At 44.5% G+C, this 20,640-nt stretch overlaps 2 protein-coding genes across 2 annotated transcripts in view; both read left to right on the top strand.

The window, feature by feature from the left end:
- The window catches only part of LOC118397353 (protein phosphatase 1L-like), a 44,389-nt gene extending 35,219 nt beyond the window's left edge, over positions 1 to 9,170 (top strand). Inside the window, exons 3-4 of the mRNA XM_035792012.2 lie at positions 1,202 to 1,363; positions 4,348 to 9,170. Coding sequence (XP_035647905.1) covers positions 1,202 to 1,363; positions 4,348 to 4,697 — 512 coding nt within the window. The 3' untranslated portion in view covers positions 4,698 to 9,170. The remainder of the gene's footprint in view (positions 1 to 1,201; positions 1,364 to 4,347) is intronic.
- Positions 9,171 to 18,269: 9,099 nt separating this feature from the next.
- On the top strand, positions 18,270 to 19,727 carry LOC118396951 (ADP-ribosylation factor-like protein 14). The gene is made up of 2 exons (XM_035791335.2): positions 18,270 to 18,958; positions 19,121 to 19,727. Exons 1-2 carry the CDS (start codon positions 18,644 to 18,646, stop codon positions 19,433 to 19,435), a joined length of 630 nt encoding a protein of 209 aa, XP_035647228.1. The 5' UTR covers positions 18,270 to 18,643; the 3' UTR covers positions 19,436 to 19,727.
- The last annotated feature ends 913 nt before the right edge of the window (positions 19,728 to 20,640 follow it).

The following is a 20,640-nucleotide window of genomic DNA, read 5'->3' as shown; positions in this document are numbered from 1 at the left end:
CTGTCTGCCCCATCCTCTCTTTCTCTACCCCCACTTTCCTGCTGTCTGCCCAATCCTCTCTTTCTCTACCCCCACTTTCCTGCTGTCTGCCCAACCCTCTTTCTCTACCCCCACTTTCCTGCTGTCTGCCCAATCCTCTCTTTCTCTACCCCCACTTTCCCGCTGTCTGCCCCATCCTCTCTTTCTCTCTACCCCCACTTTCCCGCTGTCTGCCCCATCCTCTCTTTCTCCCCTCTTGCCTCTTTCATTCTGGCTCTGTTTTTCTGTTTGTTTTGTCATTTTTTCCCTCATCCAAAGCTATAAATGGGAATAATAAAATCAGTCCTGCTGAGAAGTAATCTAATTTTCCCTTCACTCGCCCTCGACTTCTCTCCTCCTCTTTCCCCTTTTTATTCACAAACTCGTGCTCCGCATCTCTCACTCCCCATTTTTCTCTCTTCCTACATTATTTCTTGATCAGTTTCAGGCGGCTCGGAGGGTCTTTGCCTCTAAATGATTGAAGCGAATGGAAAAACACATCACCAGGGAGCTGGACCTGTTTAATTTCCTCACTAAGCCCTGAAACAGCAGAGTATAACCAAATTCCTGCAATGGAAAATCACAATCACATCACAAGTGTAGACATGCAATGTAGGCCCAGGGTTGAAACTGAAGGCAGGTTCATTCAATGAAATGGACCTCCCCTCACTCCCTCTATCTGCCAGTCCCAAAGCATCTCTCCTCCTTGGGGTGGTCCAGTCAGATGTTCCCATACCCCTATGCCCTGTTCTGGGTTGTGTGGTGTGCAAACAGACAGATGGTCAAACAGACTGGTCTGTTCCCACTGCAGGGCCTTGGATCTCAGACAATGGGCTTCAGTCTCAGCCCAGAGACTCTGGGAAACCAAACAAAGAAGGGAAAGGGAGAAGAAAACAACCCAAAGAGGACAACGTTTTGAAGTGCTGTTTTCAAAGGGCTGTGGCTGTGTATTGTTGGAGAGGGTTTGTTTGTGCAATCGCACGCTATAGCGCATGTGTCAAAGTCATTCCACGCAGGGCTGAGTGTCTGCGAGTTTTCGCTCCTCCCTTGTATTTGATTGTTGAACTAAAGTCACTGATTTGAGCAGGACTACCTCCCCTACTATACAGTGAATTTGGCAATAGGTTGTTCAAGACTAACATGGTTCTATTCATCTTTCTCCTCCCCGTCCTCCCTCTCTCAGGTACCACATGTCTGGTGGCCCTGCTGTCTGATAAAGAGTTGACGGTGGCGAACGTTGGCGACTCGCGCGGAGTGCTCTGTGACAAAGATGGCAATGCCATCGCCCTGTCACATGATCACAAGCCCTACCAGCTCAAAGAACGCAAGAGGATCAAGAAGGCTGGTGAGCAAAAGGATATGCCTTAATAACTGGTTTAGGATCAGTTCTCTCCACCACTAGCCCTAATCTTAAACATTTATACAGTTGAAGTTGGAAGTTTACATACACCTTTAGCCAAATACATTTAAACTCAGTTTCTCACAATTCCTGACATTTAGTCTTAGTAAAAATTCCCTGTCTTAGGTCAGGTAGGATCACCACTTTATTTTAAGAATGTGAAATGTCAGAATAGAAGAGAGAATGATTTGATTTATTTCAGCTTTTATTTCTTTCATCATATTCCCACTGGGTCAGAAGTTTACATACACTCAATTAGTATTTGGTAGCATTGCCTTTAAATTGTTTAACTTGGATCAAATCTTTCGGGTAGCCTTCCAAAAGCTTCCCACAATAAGTTGGGTGAATTTTGGCCCATTCCTCATGACTGCTGGTGTAACTGAGTCAGGGTTGTGGGCCTCCTTGCTCGCACATGCTTTTTCAGTTCTACCCTCACATTTTCTATAGGATGGAGGTCAGGGATTTGTGATGGCCACTCTAATACCTTGACTTTGTCCTTAAGCCATTTTGCAACAACTTTGGAAGTATGCTTGGGGTCATTGTCCATTTGGAAGACCCATTTGCGACCAAGCATTAACTTCCTGACTGATGTCTTGAGATGTTGCTTCAATATATCCACATAATTGTCTTCCCTCATGATGCCATCTATTTTGTGAAGTTCACCAGTCCCTCCTGCAGCAAAGCACCCCCACAACATGATGCTGCCACCCCCGTGCTTCACGGTTGGGATGGTGTTCTTCAGCTTGCAAGCGACCCCTTTTCCCTCCAAACATAACGATGGTCATTATTGCCAAACAGTTCTATTTTTCTTTCATCAGACCAGAGGACATTTCTCCAAAAGGTACGAGCTTTGTCCCCATGTGCAGTTGCAAACCGCAGTTTGTGGCGGTTTTGGAGCAGTGGCTTCTTCCTTGCTGAGTGGCCTTTCAGGTTATGGAGATATAGGTCTCATTTTACTGTGGATATAGATAATTTTGTACATGTTTCCTCCAGGATCTTCACAAGGTCCTTTGCTGATGTTCTGGGATTGATTTGCACTTTTCGCACCAAAGTACGTTCATCTCTAGGAGACAGAACGCGTCTCCTTCCTAAGCGGTATGACAGCTGTGTGGTCCCATGGTGTTTATACTTGCGTACTATTGTTTGTACAGATGAACGTGGTACCTTCAGGCGTTTGGAAATTGCTCCCAAGGATGAACCAGACTTGTGGAGGTCTACCATTTTGTGGAATTCTTGTCTGATTTCTTTAGATTTTCCCATGGTGTCAAGCAAAGATGCACAGAGTTTGAAGGTGAGGCCTTGAAATACATCCACAGGTACACCTCCAATTGACTCAAATGATGTCAGTTAGCCTATCAGAATTTTCCAAGCTGTTTAAAGGCACAGTCAACTTAGTGTATGTAAACTTTTGACCCACTAGAATTGTGATACAGTGAATTATATGTGAAATAATCTGTCTGTAAACAATTGTTGGAAAAATTACTTGTCATGCACAAAGTAGGTGTCCTAACCGACTTACCAAAACTGTAGTTTGAAACAAGTAATCTGAGTGTTTGAAAAACGAGTTTTAACTGTAGAGGAAACTACACAACTATCCCTGGTTCAGCTGTTTGTGTAGCTATACTGAAGGGTAAACCATGCCTCTGCCAAATGAAATTACAAATATATATATCAGGAGCAGTATCCATGACTACTCCCACCACCTTGATCTCCGATTGTTATCTTAACATTTCCTTGATGACATCATAGCTTTATATAGATCAGGGGGGCCAGTAAGTGAGGAATGGAATGCACTCCTCAAGAGAACCCCAACAAATGTCTACAGAGCCCATTGGCCTGTGATGTAATTATAATTTTATACTGTTTCATGTTCTCCTTCATGTGAAAGTGATTTTGATGGAATTGAACCTTTAGTCAAATGAGTAACAAATTAAGTAGGACACACTGTTGTTATTTGTGGCTGTCCATAGCTCACCATCGCCATCTAGAGGTTGGTAGTGGAGCTGCAAATAAGTCATGACCGCAAATGACACACAAACTGGGTAAGCTAGTTGGCTAGCAGTTTCCAGTAACTGACCTAAGTAACTATGTGTAAGTAAGTGTAAAATCAGTGGTCATAAGTTCACACCAGCTTTCATGACTGTTTACAACATCTGCTCTGTCATTATTATTACTTAGACCGCTGCACCACATGGGAGACCCAAGTCACTGCATCTCAGTGCTACAGGCGTCATTGTAGACCCTGGTTCGATTCCAGGCTGTATCACAACCAGCTGTGATTGGGAGTCCCATAGGGCAGTGCACAATTGACCCAGCGTCGTTAGGGTTTGGCCGGGGTAGGCTGTCATTGTAAATAAGAATTTGTTCTTAACTGACTTGCCTAGTTAAATAAAGATCAAATCAAATATTATGACGGTTTTTATATAGCTATTATGATGCAGGGTTCAAGGGTAAACCCTGTGTTTCCCTCACGTTGAGTATGGCTTCCAAGTAAAGCCTTTCATCCAGTGTGTTACTGTGTGATTCCTCTTCATGGGTAATTCTCTAGTAACCTGGCTCAGGGCTCTGGCAGTGGGAGAGAATGCAAACATACAGAGACACACACAGGCAGGGCAGCGCAGACCCCTCCTGAATACTGTTTATTTTTCTGCTTTACCTTTGAACTTCAGTACTGTATGTGAACTGTGTCCAATATAAACCATTGTGTCAGTGAAAAGATGTGAAACCAAAGAAAATACATTTTGTGCGCTGATCCATTTATTCCCCCCCTTCACTTGAATGGCTTCATACTGTAGTTGATAAAGATTCATGGATCTGCTCATGCTCTTAGGAACACAAAAAATGTGTTTTATCTCTTCATCTGCTGTAACTAAAAGCCATTGGTTTCTCCTCTCTGTCCTCCCTTTCTCTCCCCATCCTCCCCTCTCCAGGTGGCTTCATCAGTTTCAACGGTTCGTGGCGTGTTCAGGGCGTCCTGGCAATGTCTCGTTCGCTGGGCGACTACCCTCTGAAGAACCTGAATGTTGTCATCCCCAACCCCGACATCATGACCTTTGACCTAGATAAGCTGCAGCCAGAGTTTATGATCCTGGCGTCGGACGGGCTGTGGGACGCATTCAGCAACGAGGAGGCCGTACGCTTCATCAAAGAGCGCCTCGACGAACCCCACTTTGGCGCTAAGAGCATCGTCCTGCAGTCTTTCTACCGCGGGTGCCCGGACAACATAACCGTCATGGTGGTCAAGTTCAAAGGTGCCGGTGGCAAAGCCGCAGAGCAGTAGACCTACTGATACATCCAAATGAGAGATCTATATTATATATGAATATATATGTATGTGTGTGCATAGGTTTAAAAGAAAAGAGAAAACAAGCCGTCAGTTTTTGGAGTGAGAACTGTTTGTATTGAAGATATTTACAGAAATGAGCCATTCGCCACCATGATGCAAACACTAAAATGTACACATACAAATTCACTCACACTCTCGAACAGTCACTTGTTACGTTTTTTTCTTCAATCCACATAACGTATCATTAATGTTTTTTAGTTGTTTTTTAAGCAGTCATCCTCCAGGCCCTAGACTGTGTTACTATTACTATGTTACTATTTTGCAGAAGAGGTACACCAAGATATCAACATAATTTGAAGTCGAGACCAAGTTGTAGTGATTTGTACTGAAAAAACCTTTATCAGCAGATATCTGATTTGGTGCTTACATACATCAGAGCACCTGTAACTGAACACCTGTTTGGTTAGCCAGAGGGGCTAAATAGTTTCTGTTTAAAGACAGCTCAGACTAGACAAACGTAACTGTGTTCTCTTCTGTTTTGTCTGGCATGGCCTATTTGTTTGGAGGGGGGGCAGCAATCAAACAGACAGTGACTGATTTGATTAAGATGGCATTAGGAGATGCATGCTCTGCGGTCCTCAACAACGGACTGTTGCCTGCATGAGTGTACCATGTCAAATCACATCCAGTTTGATTCTTCACTGTCACCCCTTGATTTCTAACGTTGATCTGTCGTTCTAAACATTGGCCATCTTTGTCTGTCGGCTCCATAGACATTTAAACCTGTCAGCTTCCTAGCGCCATGTTGATTTTTGACCTGCAGTTGAGTACCCCCAAATGACTGCACTGAGAATTGCAACTGTATTTTGAAGTTCTGTAGTTTATTGGTACTAAATATAATAGATATCGTTCCTCATTCATGCAGACTACTAATGATGTCATCTATGCCTGTCTGTCGACAACGATCTGTGGTCATCCGTCTGCCCAGAATACATTTCTTTAACTCTCATCCCATGTTAACCCTGATCTAGGAATCACTTTGACACTAGTTGCACAAATGTTTGCACCATGCTGTTATTATTGTTATGCCAGTCTTTTTTTCATGAATTATACAAATTGATTTTCACATGCGTGGTGGCATTCTACTGTTTGAATACCCGACACGTCTTTATTCTGATCATTGGCAGCCGATTGTCTTTCTGAAGTTGGGTATAGTTCTATGGACTCATGCTCCCTCGACATCAGGGACTGTCACTGTCTGTCATATAGTACAGCTTACTTTAAGTTTATTTCTGTAAACTGACAGACTCAAAACGTAACATGAAGCCTTTGAATGAAATGATTTACCTGTTGCCTTATTTTTTTTAATATACATTTCCTCATGAATTTGTTGCCAAAACTAACTCCTTGGTTTGTAATGTTCGTTAAACATGCACATCGCATGTAGATATATCTCACGTGTAGAATACCATCACAGATGTCTCCGTGAGACAAGGAAGTGTGACATGAATGTACATACAGTGCCTTTGGAAAGTATTCAGACTCCTTGACCTTTTCTACAAATTGTTACGGTACAGCTTTATTCTAAAATTGATTAAACAAATAAAATTCCTCACACAATACCCCAAAACCAGAAATACCTTATTTACATAAGTATTCAGACCCTTTGCTATGAGACTCGAAATTGAGCTTGGGTGCTTCCTGTTAAGATTGATCATCCTTGATGTTTCAACAACTTGATTGGAGTCCTCCTGTTGTAAATTAAATTGATTGGACATGATTTGGAAAGGCACACACCTGTCAATATAAGGTCACACAGTGGTCAGAGCAAAAAACAAGCAATGAGGTCGAAGGAACTGTCCGTAGAGCTCCGAGACAGGATTGTGTCCAGGCACAGATCTGGAGAAGGGTACCAAAAAATGTCTGCAGCATTGAAGGTCCCCAAGAACACAGTGGCTTCCATCATTCTTAAATGGAAGAAGTTTGGAACCACCAAGACTTCCTAGAACTGACGGCCAGGCCAAACTGTGCGATCGGGGGAGAAGGGCCTTGGTCAGGGAGGTGACCAAGAACCCTCAGGTCACTGACACTTAGGTCACTGGTTCGCCTTCCAACAGGACAACAACCCTAAGAACACAGCCAAGACAGTGCAGGAGTGGCTTCAGGACAAGTCTCTGAATGTCCTTGAGTGGCCCAGCCAGAGCCCGGACTCTCTGGAGGGACCTGAAAATAGCTGTGCAGAAACACTCCCCATCCAACCTGACAGAGCTTGAGAAGATCTGTTGAGAAGAATGGGAGAAACTCTCCAAATACAGGTGTGCCAAGCTTGTAGGGTCATACCCAAGAAGACTCAGTGCTGTAATCGCTGCCAACGGTGCTTCAACAAAGTACTGAGTATAGGGTCTGAATACTTACGTGAAATTTAAGTTTTTTATTTTTAGTAAATTAGCACTTTTTTAAAATTATTTTCTTTTTGGCTTTGTCATTATGGGGTATTGTGAGTATATTTGAGGGGGGGACAATGTAATTTTAGAATGAGTCTGTAACCTAAAAAAAAGTGGAACTTGTCAAGGGGTCTGAATACTTTATGAAGGCACTGTACTGTTCCCATGTTATCCTCTTCCTCCACATCTGCAATGAAGAAAGCAATGCACCAACTCTTTGGTTTATTAACAAAAGAGGTATTTTACTAGATTAGTATGTTTGTGCTTTTTCAGTTTCAAAATAATGTACAGTGGGAAGAACAAGTATTTGATACACTGCCGATTTTGCAGGTTTTCCCACTTACAAAGCATGTAGAGGTCTGTAATTTTTGTCATAGGTACACTTCAACTGTGAGAGACTGAATCTAAAACAAAAATCCAGTAAATCACGTATGATTTTTAAGTAATTCATTTGCATTTTATTGCATAGCATAAGTATTTGATACATCAGAAAAGCAGTACTTAATATTTGGTACAGAAACCTTTGTTTGCAGTTAAAGAGATCATGCATTTCCTGTAGTTCTTGACCAGGTTTGCACACACTGCAGCAGGGATTTTGGGCCACTCCTCCATACAGAACTTCTCCAGATCCTTCAGGTTTCGGGGCTATCGCTGGGCAATACGGACTTTCAGCTCCCTCCAAAGATTTTCTATTGGGTTCAGGTCTGGAGACTGGCTAGGCCATTCCAGGACCTTGAGATGCTTCTTACGGAGCCACTCCTTAGTTTCCCTGGCTGTGTGTTTCGGGTTGTTGTCATGCTGGAAGACCCAGCCACGACCCATCTTCAATGCTCTTACTGAGGGAAGGAGGTTGTTGGCCAAGATCTCGCAATACATGGCCCCATCCATCCTCCTCTCAATACGGTGCAGTCGTCCTGTCCCCTTTGCAGAAAAGCATCCCCAAAGAATGATGTTTCAACCTCCATGCTTCACGGTTGGGATGGTGTTCTTGGGGTTGTACTCATCCTTCTTCCTCCAAACACTGCGAGTGGAGTTTAGACCAAAAAGCTCTATTTTTGTCTCATCAGACCACATGACCTTCTCCCATTCCTCCTCTGGATCATCCAGATGGTCATTGGCAAACTTCAGACGGGCCTGGACATGCGCTGGCTTGAGCAGGGGGACCTTGCGTGCGCTGAAGGATTTTAATCCATGACTGCGTAGTGTGTTACTAATGGTTTTCTTTGAGACTGTGGTCCCAGCTCTCTTCAGGTCATTGACCAGGTCCTGCCGTGTAGTTCTGGGCTGATCCCTCACCTTCCTCATGATCATTGATGCCCCACGAGGTGAGATCTTGCATGGAGCCCCAGACCGAGGGTGATTGACCGTCATCTTGAACTTCTTCCATTTTCTAATAATTGCGCCAACAGTTGTTGCCTTCTTACCAAGCTGCTTGCCTATTGTCATGTAGCCCATCCCAGCCTTGTGCAGGTCTACAATTGTATCCCTGATGTCCTTACACAGCTCTCTGGTTTTGGCCATTGTGGAGAGGTTGGAGTCTGTTTGATTGTGTGTGTGGACAAGTGACCTTTTATACAGGTAATGAGTTCAAACAGGTGCCGTTAATACAGGTAATGAGTGGAGAACAGGAGGGATTCTTAAAGAAAAACTAACAGGTCTGTGAGAGCCGGAATTCTTACTGGTTGGTAGGTGATCAAATACTCATGTCATGCAATAAAATGCAAATTAATTACTTAATCATACACTGTGATTTTCTGGATTTTTGTTTTAGATTCCGTCTCTCACAGTTGAAGTGTACCTATGATAAAAAAAAATACAGATCTCTACATGCTTTGTAAGTAGAAACACTGCGGATTTTGCAGGTTATCAAATACTTGTTCTCCCCCAATGTATGTTAACAAATGTTTATGTGGAGTTTGTATTTGTTTTTGTTGAATTTAAGAAACTGTAAAATATATATATATATATCTGTGTATTTTAAGATAAAATCAAACCGATAACAATAAAAGGATTAATGATCATAGCACTGTCTTTCTTGGTCTTCATTCATGGGAGAGAAAAAAATGATGTTATATACAAAAATATATTTTGTTTGAGAGATCTGCAGATATGGTATATTTCAACGGCCGTGCTGGTGAGTGGCCTAAAGAAGACTGATTGGTTTCTCAATAGCACTTGTTTTGTACAGTATTTTTGTTCTGAATTTGTACAGTACATGGGATACATGGTGGTAGATGTTGACTGGGTAAATCCAGGTAACACTTTACCTTAACGTATACTTACATGGATTTATAATGGTATGTAAGTAGTTTATGAACTTAATTATTTGTTTTATTCATCTAATAAACTGTTAGAATACATTGATTCGTTTTTTTATATAACAATTCACGTGCCCTGTTTTCAGCACTTCGAACTGCATTATCTATATTAAACAAAAATATAAACGCAACAATTTCAAAGATTTTGCTGATTTACAGTTCATGTAAGGAAATCGGTCAATTGAAATAAATGAATTAGGCCCTAATCTATGGATTTCATATGACTGGGCAGGGGAGCAGCCATGGATGGGCCTGGGAGGGCATAAGCCCACCCACTTGGGAGCAAGGCCCAGCCAACCAGAAAGAGTTTTCCCAACAAAAGGGCTTTATTACAGACAGAAATATTCTTCTGCAAACCACCCCCACTTTGATGTCCTGCAGGTGAAAAAGCCAGATGTTGAGGTCCTGGGCTGGAGTGGTTACATGTGGTCTGCGGTTGTGAGGCCGGTTGGACGTACTGCCAAATGATCTAAAACGATATTGGAGTTGGCTTATGGTAGAGAAATTAACTCCTATCAAACATATCCGACAGAGATGGCCGCCTCGCTTCGCGTTCCTAGGAAACTATGCAGTTTATTGTTTTTTTACGTGTTATTTCTTACATTAGTACCCCAGGTCATCTTAGGTTTCATTACATACAGTCGAGAAGAACTACTGAATATAAGATCAGCGTCAACTCACCATCAGTACGACCAAGAATATGTTTTCCGCGACGCGGATCCTGTGTTCTGCCTTACAAACAGGTCAACGGAATGGATCGCATGCAGCGACCCCCCAAAAAAACGACTTCGTAAAAGAGGGAAACGTAGCGGTTTTCTGGTCAGACTCAGGACACGGGCACATTGTGCACCACTACCTAGCATTCTTCTTGCCAATGTGCAGTCTCTTGACAACAAGGTTGATGAAATCCGAGCAAGGGTAGCATTCCAGAGGGACATCAGAGACTGTAACGTCCTCTGCTTCACCGAAACATGGCTCACTGGGAAGACGCTATCCGGGGTGGTGCAGCCAACGGGTTTCTCGACGCATCGCGCCGACAGAAACAAACATCTTTCTGGTAAGAAGAGTTGCGGGGGCGTATGCCTCATGACTAACGAGACATGGTGTGATGAAAGAAACATACAGGAAGTCAAATCCTTCTGTTCACCTGATTTAGAATTCCTCACAATCAAATGTAGAGCGCATTATCTACCAAGAGAATTCTCTTCGATTATAATCACAGCCGTATATATCCCCCCCCAAGCAGACACATCGATGGCTCTGAACAAACTTTATTTGACTCTTTGCAAACTGGAATCCATTTATCCGGAGGCTGCATTCATTGTAGCTGGGGATTTTAACAAAGCTAATCTGAAAACAAGACTCCCTAAATTTTATCAGCATATCGATTGTGCAACCAGGGGTGGAAAAACCTTGGATCATTGTTACTCTAACTTCCGCGACGCATATAAGGCCCTGCCCCGCCCCCCTTTCGGAAAAGCTGACCACGACTCCATTTTGTTGATCCCTGCCTACAGACAGAAACTTAAAAAAGAGGCTCCCACGCTGAGGTCTGTCCAACGCTGGTCCGACCAAGCTGACTCCACACTCCAAGACTGCTTCCATCACGTGGACTGGGACATGTTTCGTATTGCGCCAGATAAAAATATTGACGAATACGCTGATTCGGTGTGCGAGTTCATTAGAACGTGCGTTGAAGATGTCGTTCCCATAGCAACGATAACATTCCCTAACCAGAAACCGTGGATTGATGGCAGCATTCGCGTGAAACTGAAAGCGCGAACCACTGCTTTTAATCAGGGCAAGGTGTCTGGTAACATGACCGAATATAAACAATGCAGCTATTCCTCCGCAAGGCTATTAAACAAGCTAAGCGTCAGTACAGAGACAAAGTAGAATCTCAATTCAACGGCTCAGACACAAGAGGCATGTGGCAGGGTCTACAGTCAATCACGGACTACAAGAAGAAACCCAGCCCAGTCACGGACCAGGATGTCTTGCTCCCAGGCAGACTAAATAACTTTTTGCCCGCTTTGAGGACAATACAGTGCCACTGACACGGCCTGCAACGAAAACATGCGGTCTCTCCTTCACTGCAGCCGAGGTGAGTAAGACATTTAAACGTGTTAACCCTCGCAAGGCTGCAGGCCCAGACGGCATCCCCAGCCGCGCCTCAGAGCATGCGCAGACCAGCTGGCCGGTGTGTTTACGGACATATTCAATCAATCCCTATACCAGTCTGCTGTTCCCACATGCTTCAAGAGGGCCACCATTGTTCCTGTTCCCAAGAAAGCTAAGGTAACTGAGCTAAACGACTACCGCCCCGTAGCACTCACTTCCGTCATCATGAAGTGCTTTGAGAGACTAGTCAAGGACCATATCACCTCCACCCTACCTGACACCCTAGACCCACTCCAATTTGCTTACCGCCCAAATAGGTCCACAGACGACGCAATCTCAACCACACTGCACACTGCCCTAACCCACCTGGACAAGAGGAATACCTATGTGAGAATGCTGTTAATCGACTACAGCTCGGCATTCAACACCATAGTACCCTCCAAGCTCGTCATCAAGCTCGAGACCCTGGGTCTCGACCCCGCCCTATGCAACTGGGTACTGGCCTTCCTGGCGGGCCGCCCCCAGGTGGTGAGGGTAGGCAACAACATCTCCTCCCCGTTGATCCTCAACACGGGGGCCCCACAAGGGTGCGTTCTGAGCCCTCTCCTGTACTCCCTGTTCACCCACGACTGCGTGGCCACGCACGCCTCCAACTCAATCATCAAGTTTGCGGACGACACAACAGTGGTAGGCTTGATTACCAACAGCGACGAGACGGCCTACAGAGAGGAGGTGAGGGCCCTCGGAGTGTGGTGTCAGGAAAATAACCTCACACTCAACGTCAACAAAACTAAGGAGATGATTGTGGACTTCAGGAAACAGCAGAGGGAACACCCCCCTATCCACATCGATGGAACAGTAGTGGAGAGGGTAGCAAGTTTTAAGTTCCTCGGCATACACATCACAGACAAACTGAATTGGTCCACTCACACTGACAACGTCGTGAAGAAGGCGCAGCAGCGCCTCTTCAACCTCAGGAGGCTGAAGAAATTCGGCTTGTCACCAAAAGCACTCACAAACTTATACAGATGCACAATCGAGAGCATCCTGGCGGGCTGTATCACCGCCTGGTACTGCAACTGCTCCGCCCTCAACCGTAAGGCTCTCCAGAGGGTAGTGAGGTCTGCACAACGCATCACCGGGGGCAAACGACCTGCCCTCCAGGACACCTACACCACCCGATGTTACAGGAAGGCCATAAAGATCATCAAGGACATCAACCACCCGAGCCACTGCCTGTTCACCCCGCTATCATCCAGAAGGCGAGGTCAGTACAGGTGCATCAAAGCTGGGACCGAGAGACTGAAAAACAGCTTCTATCTCAAGGCCATCAGACTGTTAAACAGCCACCACTAACATTGAGTGGCTGCTGCCAACACTGTCATTGACACTGACCCAACTCCAGCCACTTTAATAATGGGAATTGATGGGAAATTATGTAAATATATCACTAGCCACTTTAAACAATGCTACCTTATATAATGTTACTTACCCTACATTATTCATCTCATATGCATACGTATATACTGTACTCTATATCATCGACTGCATCCTTATGTAATACATGTATCACTAGCCACTTTAACTATGCCACTTTGTTTACTTTGTCTACATACTCATCTCATATGTATATACTGTACTCGATACCATCTACTGTATGCTGCCCTGTACCATCACTCATTCATATATCCTTATGTACATATTCTTTACCCCCTTACACTGTGTATAAGACAGTAGTTTTGGAATTGTTAGTTAGATTACTTGTTGGTTATCACTGCATTGTTGGAACTAGAAGCACAAGCATTTCGCTACACTCGCATTAACATCTGCTAACCATGTGTATGTGACAAATAAAATTTGTTTTGATTTGATTTTTAAAATCAAATCTAGATTCTGCTTTCTATTCCGCAACAAAGCCTCCTTCACTCACGCCGCCAAACTTACCCTAGTAAAACTGACTATCCTACCGATCCTCGACTTGGGCGATGTCATCTACAAAATAGCTTCCAATACTCTACTCAGCAAACTGGATGCAGTTTATCATAGTGCCATCCATTTTGTTACTAAAGCACCTTATACCACCCACCACTGTGACCTGTATGCTCTAGTCGGCTGGCCCTCGCTACATATTCGTCGCCAGACCCACTGGCTCCAGGTCATCTACAAGTCCATGCTAGGTAAAGCTCCACCTTATCTCAGTTCACTGGTCACGATGGCAACACGCACCCGTAGCATGCGCTCCAGCAGGTGTATCTCACGGATCATCCCTAAAGCCAACACCTCATTTGGCCACCTTTCGTTCCAGTTCTCTGCTGCCTGTGACTGGAACGAATTGCAAAAATCGCTGAAGTTGGAGACTTCTATCTCCCTCACCAACTTCAAACATCTGCTATCTGAGCAGCTAACGGATCGCTGCAGCTGTACATAGTCTATCGGTAAATAGCCCACCCAATTTACCTACCTCATCCCCATACTGTTTATATTGATGTACTTTTCTGCTCTTTTGCACACCAGTATCTCTACCTGTACATGACTATCTGATCATTTATCACTCCAGTGTTAATCTGCAAAATTGTAATTATTCGCCTACCTCCTCATGCCTTTTGCACACAATGTATATAGATGTGTATATATATATATTTTTTTTCTTTCTACTGTGTTTATGACTTGTTAATTCTTTACTCCATGAGTAACTCTGTGTTGTCTGTTCACACTGCCATGCTTTATCTTGGCCAGGTCGCAGTTGTAAATGAGAACTTATTCTCAACTAGCCTACCTGGTTAAATTAATGTAAAATAAAAAAATATATATATGTTTTTTTTAATTATCTGGCAACAGCTCTGGTGGACGTTCCTGCTGTCAGCATGCCATTTGCAAACTCGAGACATCTGTGGCATTGTGTTGTGTGACAAAACTGCACATTTTAGAATGTCCTTTTATTGTTTAAAATGACACTGTTTAATCAGCTTCTTGATATGACATGCCTATCAGGTGGATGGATTATCTTGACAAAGCTTAAAATCCTCACCAACAGGTATGTAAACAAATTTGTGTGCAAAATTTGAGGGAAATAAGCTTATGGAAAATGTTGGTGATCTTTTATTTCGGCTCATGAAACATGGGACCAGCACTTTACACGTTGTGTTTATATTTTTGTTCAGTGTAGATAAATGGGTGTAGCCTAAACTGTAAATATATATGATTTATTATTCCCAAACCAGAAGTCGTGGATGGCAGCATTCCCGCCACGCGAAACTGAAAGCGAACCACTGCTTTTAACCAGGGCAAGGTGACCGGAAACTTGACTGAATACAAACAGTGTAGCTTTTCCCTCCGCATGGCAATCAAACAAGCTAAGCGTCAGTATAGAGACAAAGTAGAGTCACAATTCAATAGCTCAGACACAAGAGGTATGTGGCAGGGTCTACAGCCCCATCGCGGACCAGGATGTCTTGCTCCCAGACAGATTAAACAACTTCTTTGCTCGCTTTGAGGACAATACAGTGCCACTGACACGGCCCGCTACGAAAACCTGCGGGCTCTCCTTCGCTGCAGCCGCCGTGAGTAAAACAGTTAAAAGTGAACCCTCTCAAGGCTGCAGGCCCAGACGGCATCCCCAGCCACGTCCTCAGAGCATGCGCAGACCAGCTGGCTGGTGTGTTTACGGACATATTCAATCACTCCTTATCACAGTCTGCTGTTCCCACATGCTTCAAGAGAGCCACCATTGATCCTGTTCCCAAGAAAGCTAAGGTAACTGTGCGAAACGACTACCGCCCTGTAGCACTCACTTCCGTCATCATGAAGTGCTTTGAGAGACTAGTCAAGGACCATATCACCTCCACCCTACCTGACACCCTAGACCCACTCCAATTTGCTTACCGCCCCAATAGGTCCACAGACGACGCAATTGCAACCACACTGCACACCGCCCTAACCCATCTGGACAAGAGGAATACCTATGTGAGAATGCTGTTCATCGACTACAGCTCACCATTTAACACCATAGTACCCTCCAAGCTCGTCATCAAGCTCGAGACCCTGGATCTCGACCCCGTCCTGGGTACTGGACTTCCTGTCGGGCCGCCCCCAGGTGGTGAGGGTAGGTAACAACATCTCCACTCCGCTGATCCCTAACACTGAGGACCCAAAAGGGTGCGTTCTGAGCCCTCCCTTGTACTTCCTGTTCACTCACGACTGCGTGGCCATGCACACCTCCAACTCAATCATCAAGTTTACAGACGGCACTACAGTGGTAGGCTTGATTACCAACAACGAAGAGACGGCCTACAGGGAGGAGGTGAGGGCCCTCGGTGTGTGGTGTCAGGAACATACCCTCACACTCAACATCAACAAAACAAAGGAGATGATCGTGGACTTCAGGAAACAGCAGAGGGAGCACCCCCCTATCCACATCGACGGGACAGTAGTGGAAAGGGTAGAAAGCTTTAAGTTCCTCGGCGTACACATCACAGAAACTGTATTGGTCCACCCACACAGACAGCGTGGTGAAGAGGCGCAGCAGCACCTCTTCAACCTCAGGAGGCTGAAGAAATTCGGCTTGTTACCAAAAGCACTCGCATTCCTCTACAGATGCACAATCGAGAGCATCCTGTCGGGCTGTATCACCACCTGGTACAGCAGCTGCTCCGCCCACAACTGTAAGGCTCTCCAGAGGGTAGTGAGGTCTGCACAACGCATTGCCGGGGGCAAACTACCTGCCCTCCAGGACACCTACACCACCCGATGTCACAGGAAGGCCATAAAGATCATCAAGGACAACAACCACCTGAGCCACTGCCTGTTCGCCCCGCTATCATCCAGAAGGCGAGGTCAGTACAGGTGCATCAAAGCAGGGACCAAGAGACTGATTAACAGTCTGATGGCCTTGAGATAGAAGCTATTTAATAGCCACCACTAACATTGAGTGGCTGCTGCCATACATGTAAAAAATGTATCACTAGCCACTTTAAACAATGCCACTTAATATAATGTTTACATACCCGACATTACTCATATCATATATATACATATCATGTATATACTGTACTCAATACCATCTACTGCATCTTGCCAATGCCGTTCTGTACCATTACTCATTCATATATCTTTATGTACATATTCTTCATCCCTTTACACTTGTGTGTATAAGATAGCTGTTGTGAAATTGTTAGGTTAGATTACTCTTTGGTCATTACTGCATTGTCGGAACTAGAAGCACAAGCATTTCGCTACACTCACATTAACATCTGCTAACCATGTGTATGTGACAAATAAAATTAGATTTGTAAATGGGTGTAGCCTAAGCCAAAAATATACATGATTTATTATATGATTTATACCGGTGATACTAATAATGACGTTTATGTTTATGACTCATCTCTTCAGTGGGTCATATGATTGAGTGTAGTCTGGCCCAGGAGTGGGAAGGTGAACGGAAAGGCTCTGGAGCAACGAACCGCCCTTGCTGTCTCTGCCTGGCCGGTTCCCCTCTTTCCACTGGGATTCTCTGCCTCTAACCCTATTACAGGGGCTGAGTCACTGGCTTACTGGGGCTCTCTCATGCCGTCCCTGGAAGGGGTGCGTCACCTGAGTGGGTTGCTTCACTGTTGTGGTCATCCTGTCTGGGTTGCCCCCCCCCCCCTCCCTTGGGTTGTGCCATGGCGGAGGTCTTTGTGGGCTATACTCAGCCTTGTCTCAGGATGGTAAGTTGGTGGTTGAAGATATCCCTCTAGTGGTGTGGGCGCTGTGCTTTGGCAAAGTGGGTGGGGTTATATCCTTCCTGTTTGGCCCTGTCCGGGGGTGTCCTCGGATGGGGCCACAATGTCTCCTGACCCCTCCTGTCTCAGCCTCCAGTATTTATGCTGCAGTAGTTTGTGTCGGGGGGCTAGGGTCAGTTTGTTATATCTGGAGTACTTCTCCTGTCCTATTCGGTGTCCTGTGTGAATCTAAGTGTGCGTTCTCTAATTCTCTCCTTCTCTCTTTCTTTCTCTCTCTCGGAGGACCTGAGCCCTAGGACCATTCCCCAGGACTACCTGACATGATGACTCCTTGCTGTCCCCAGTCCACCTGACTGTGCTGCTGCTCCAGTTTCAACTGTTCTGCCTTATCATTATTTGACCATGCTGGTCATTTATGAACATTTGAACATCTTGGCCATGTTCTGTTATAACCTCCACCCGGCACAGCCAGAAGAGGACTGGCCACCCCACATAGCCTGGTTCCTCTCTAGGTTTCTTTCTAGGTTTTGGCCATTCTAGGGAGTTTTTCCTAGCCACTGTGCTTCTACACCTGCATTGCTTGCTGTTTGGGGTTTTAGGCTGGGTTTCTGTACAGCACTTTGAGATATCAGCTGATGTACGAAGGGCTATATAAATATATTTGATTTGATTTGATTTGAACAATAGACCGGCCTATTTATATGGGGGACTATGAAAGTTATCTCATGCTATGGTGCCTGGAATCTACACCCTCAGCCAACTTTCCCAAATGGTTTTGTTGTGATGGAGTGCTGGTCTGGCATGTTGTGGCTTCAAAGATAACTGTATGATGTAATCCACTAACCTTATACAGGCCAGATAAGTACCCATGACCTACTGGTCTAAAACTGTCACTCTGATGCCATTTCCAGGAGACGGTCACTCAGGAAGGAACACAAACCCCCCTACACCCTAAAAAGGACTTCCTGCTAAGTGTGATGGTCTGAAGCAGGTGACTCTTTCAGCAGTGCAATAGTAATATAAGTCACAGAGGCTCTAACCTGAACCATCACCAGAGACATAAAAAGCTTTACCGAAAGCTGTATAATGACTTGGGCATCTTACAACAACAGGGGGAGTGGTCTTGCTGCCTCCTCGGTGTACATAAGCCATTCTGATTTGCACCCTGCCTTTATAAGAGGGGATTCATCACAGCCTGAGCTCAGAAAAAGACAGAGCTTACAGAGCAGAGCACAAAGTAACTGTGGGCAGGGCATTGCTGCACAGAGCTGAGGCAGCAACAACAACACAAGCATAGCCTTCTTCTCCAGACAACAGGACCTGTGTTTGGGTTGAGCATGGGACTGCATGGGTCTAAACACCCTCATCAGGCTCAGATTGTGATGCTGGGCCTGGACGGCTCGGGGAAGTCCACCCTGCTCTACAAGCTCAAGTACAACGAGTCTGTCATCACCGTGCCCACCGTGGGCTTCAACGTGGAGATGCTGGAGACGGAGGCGAGGGGTCCGGGGTTGACCGTGTGGGACGTGGGAGGCCAGCAGAGGATGAGGCCCCACTGGAAGCACCACTACCCGGGCACGGAGGCCCTGGTGTTTGTGGTGGACAGCTGGGACCGCAGGCGTTTGGATGAGGCAAAGAAAGAGCTTCATCAGGTAATTATTTATTCATAAAAAAGTTTTATACAACTCGGCCTTATCCTGATGCATGAATGTCAATAAATTACAGGTCATATCCAGATCTATTTCTTGTCATATTAGGCCATGTTGTTATGGGGTATAATAATGTGTATACTGATCTTTTACATCACACAACAGGTGCTGAGGAGCGGGAGTCTAAAAAGCCTTCCTCTGGTGGTGCTGGCCAATAAGCAGGACCTCCCCGGGGCAGCAAGCCCACAGGAGATCACCCACAGGTTGGACCTGAGAAGGGTATGTGGAAATAGGGATTGGTTTGTCCAGCCGTGCTCTGGGAGGACTGGTGTGGACCTGGAGGAAGGCTTCAGAAGGGTTGCCTATATGTTGAAGACTTCACTAAAGCAGACGAAGGCGGATATAAAGAACACAGTAAAACAACTGAAACCCAAAGCCATTACGATGATGACCAAGACACAAGGCCTGGGCTGCAGCTAAAACCAGTGATTATAAAACCCTATCAATGGGTGTAATAATCTCCCTGGATTATTTTGTATTCTTCTTCTGGATTATTTTGTGCAGAGTAACTGATTTAGAATGCCTTGTGTTGGATCATTCTGACCCACTCATTCTTGAATATGGGAACAAGACTCTCCAGAACAAACTTGAGATACCAACGTATCTAACGCTGAAAGCTATCATTTTGCACATTTGTTGTATCAAAAACACTTTTGAACAATGTGAATTTCTGCATTTCCTTGTGAATTTTTTATAATAAATTAAAAACCACTCATTGATATTGAAGATGTTACTTTTTAAGGCAGAAATATATGACCAGAATCAGATGCAATGCATTTAGCCCACACAGTTATTTTGTAGACTAATTTATCTGGAGAAAATGGGAATCATGCAAGTATTCAAATCACAAACCCCTAATGAGAGAGCAATATACAACATTTACAGACTTCTTTGGGTTAGAAATTACAAGTTTAGACACAGGCTTATACCAAATACACTGATTGAGAGATCTCAAAAGAGTGTGTGATATGTGTGGATTAGAATGATAAACATGTCGCAAAACAGTGCTTCCAATAATGAAAGCATGTCCCAAATATTCCATTAAAGGTAGAGTTCAATTGGAATTGGCTCTGTAACATCAAATTAGATTTTAGTTCCATGTTCCACATTATAGAATCTAAGGCAGTGAGTGTTATTTAAGGGACACAACAATTTGTAGATGAAACTTGAGAACTTTGCACTTTAGACAACTTAGTATTGCCCTGGAAATATTAAGTGTTAACTAAAATGGACCTCGAGGTATGTATGCCTATACACAATGAATCTCACTATAATGCACAACATTGAAAATAACATATTTGATGGTGTCTAAATCTTACTTTCGCCAATTGTAACAGTCATAGCTAACGTTAACGACCAACGCGTTGACTTACTGTTGTAACGTTACTAGCTATGCGCTTACAGACTATTTTGGAGGGGAAAACTATTCTGGGCATCGTTAACGTTAATGTATTATTTAAATAAGTTTAAAAAACAGTTTTGACACCTGACTTCGGCAGTTGGTACCTAGCTACATTTCTGATTGTTGCCATAGTGACTACTGTAGATAGTTTCAGGGTCCAGAAGGCAACACAACGGGTTATTTATTAATGATGGGCAGCCCCGATATAGATCAATATATCAGT

The sequence above is a fragment of the Oncorhynchus keta genome, chromosome 18 (genome assembly GCF_023373465.1).
Source record: "Oncorhynchus keta strain PuntledgeMale-10-30-2019 chromosome 18, Oket_V2, whole genome shotgun sequence".
Lineage (NCBI taxonomy): Eukaryota > Metazoa > Chordata > Actinopteri > Salmoniformes > Salmonidae > Oncorhynchus > Oncorhynchus keta.
Note: the sequence above shows the minus strand (reverse complement) of the source record. Positions and strands in the feature narration are given on the sequence as shown.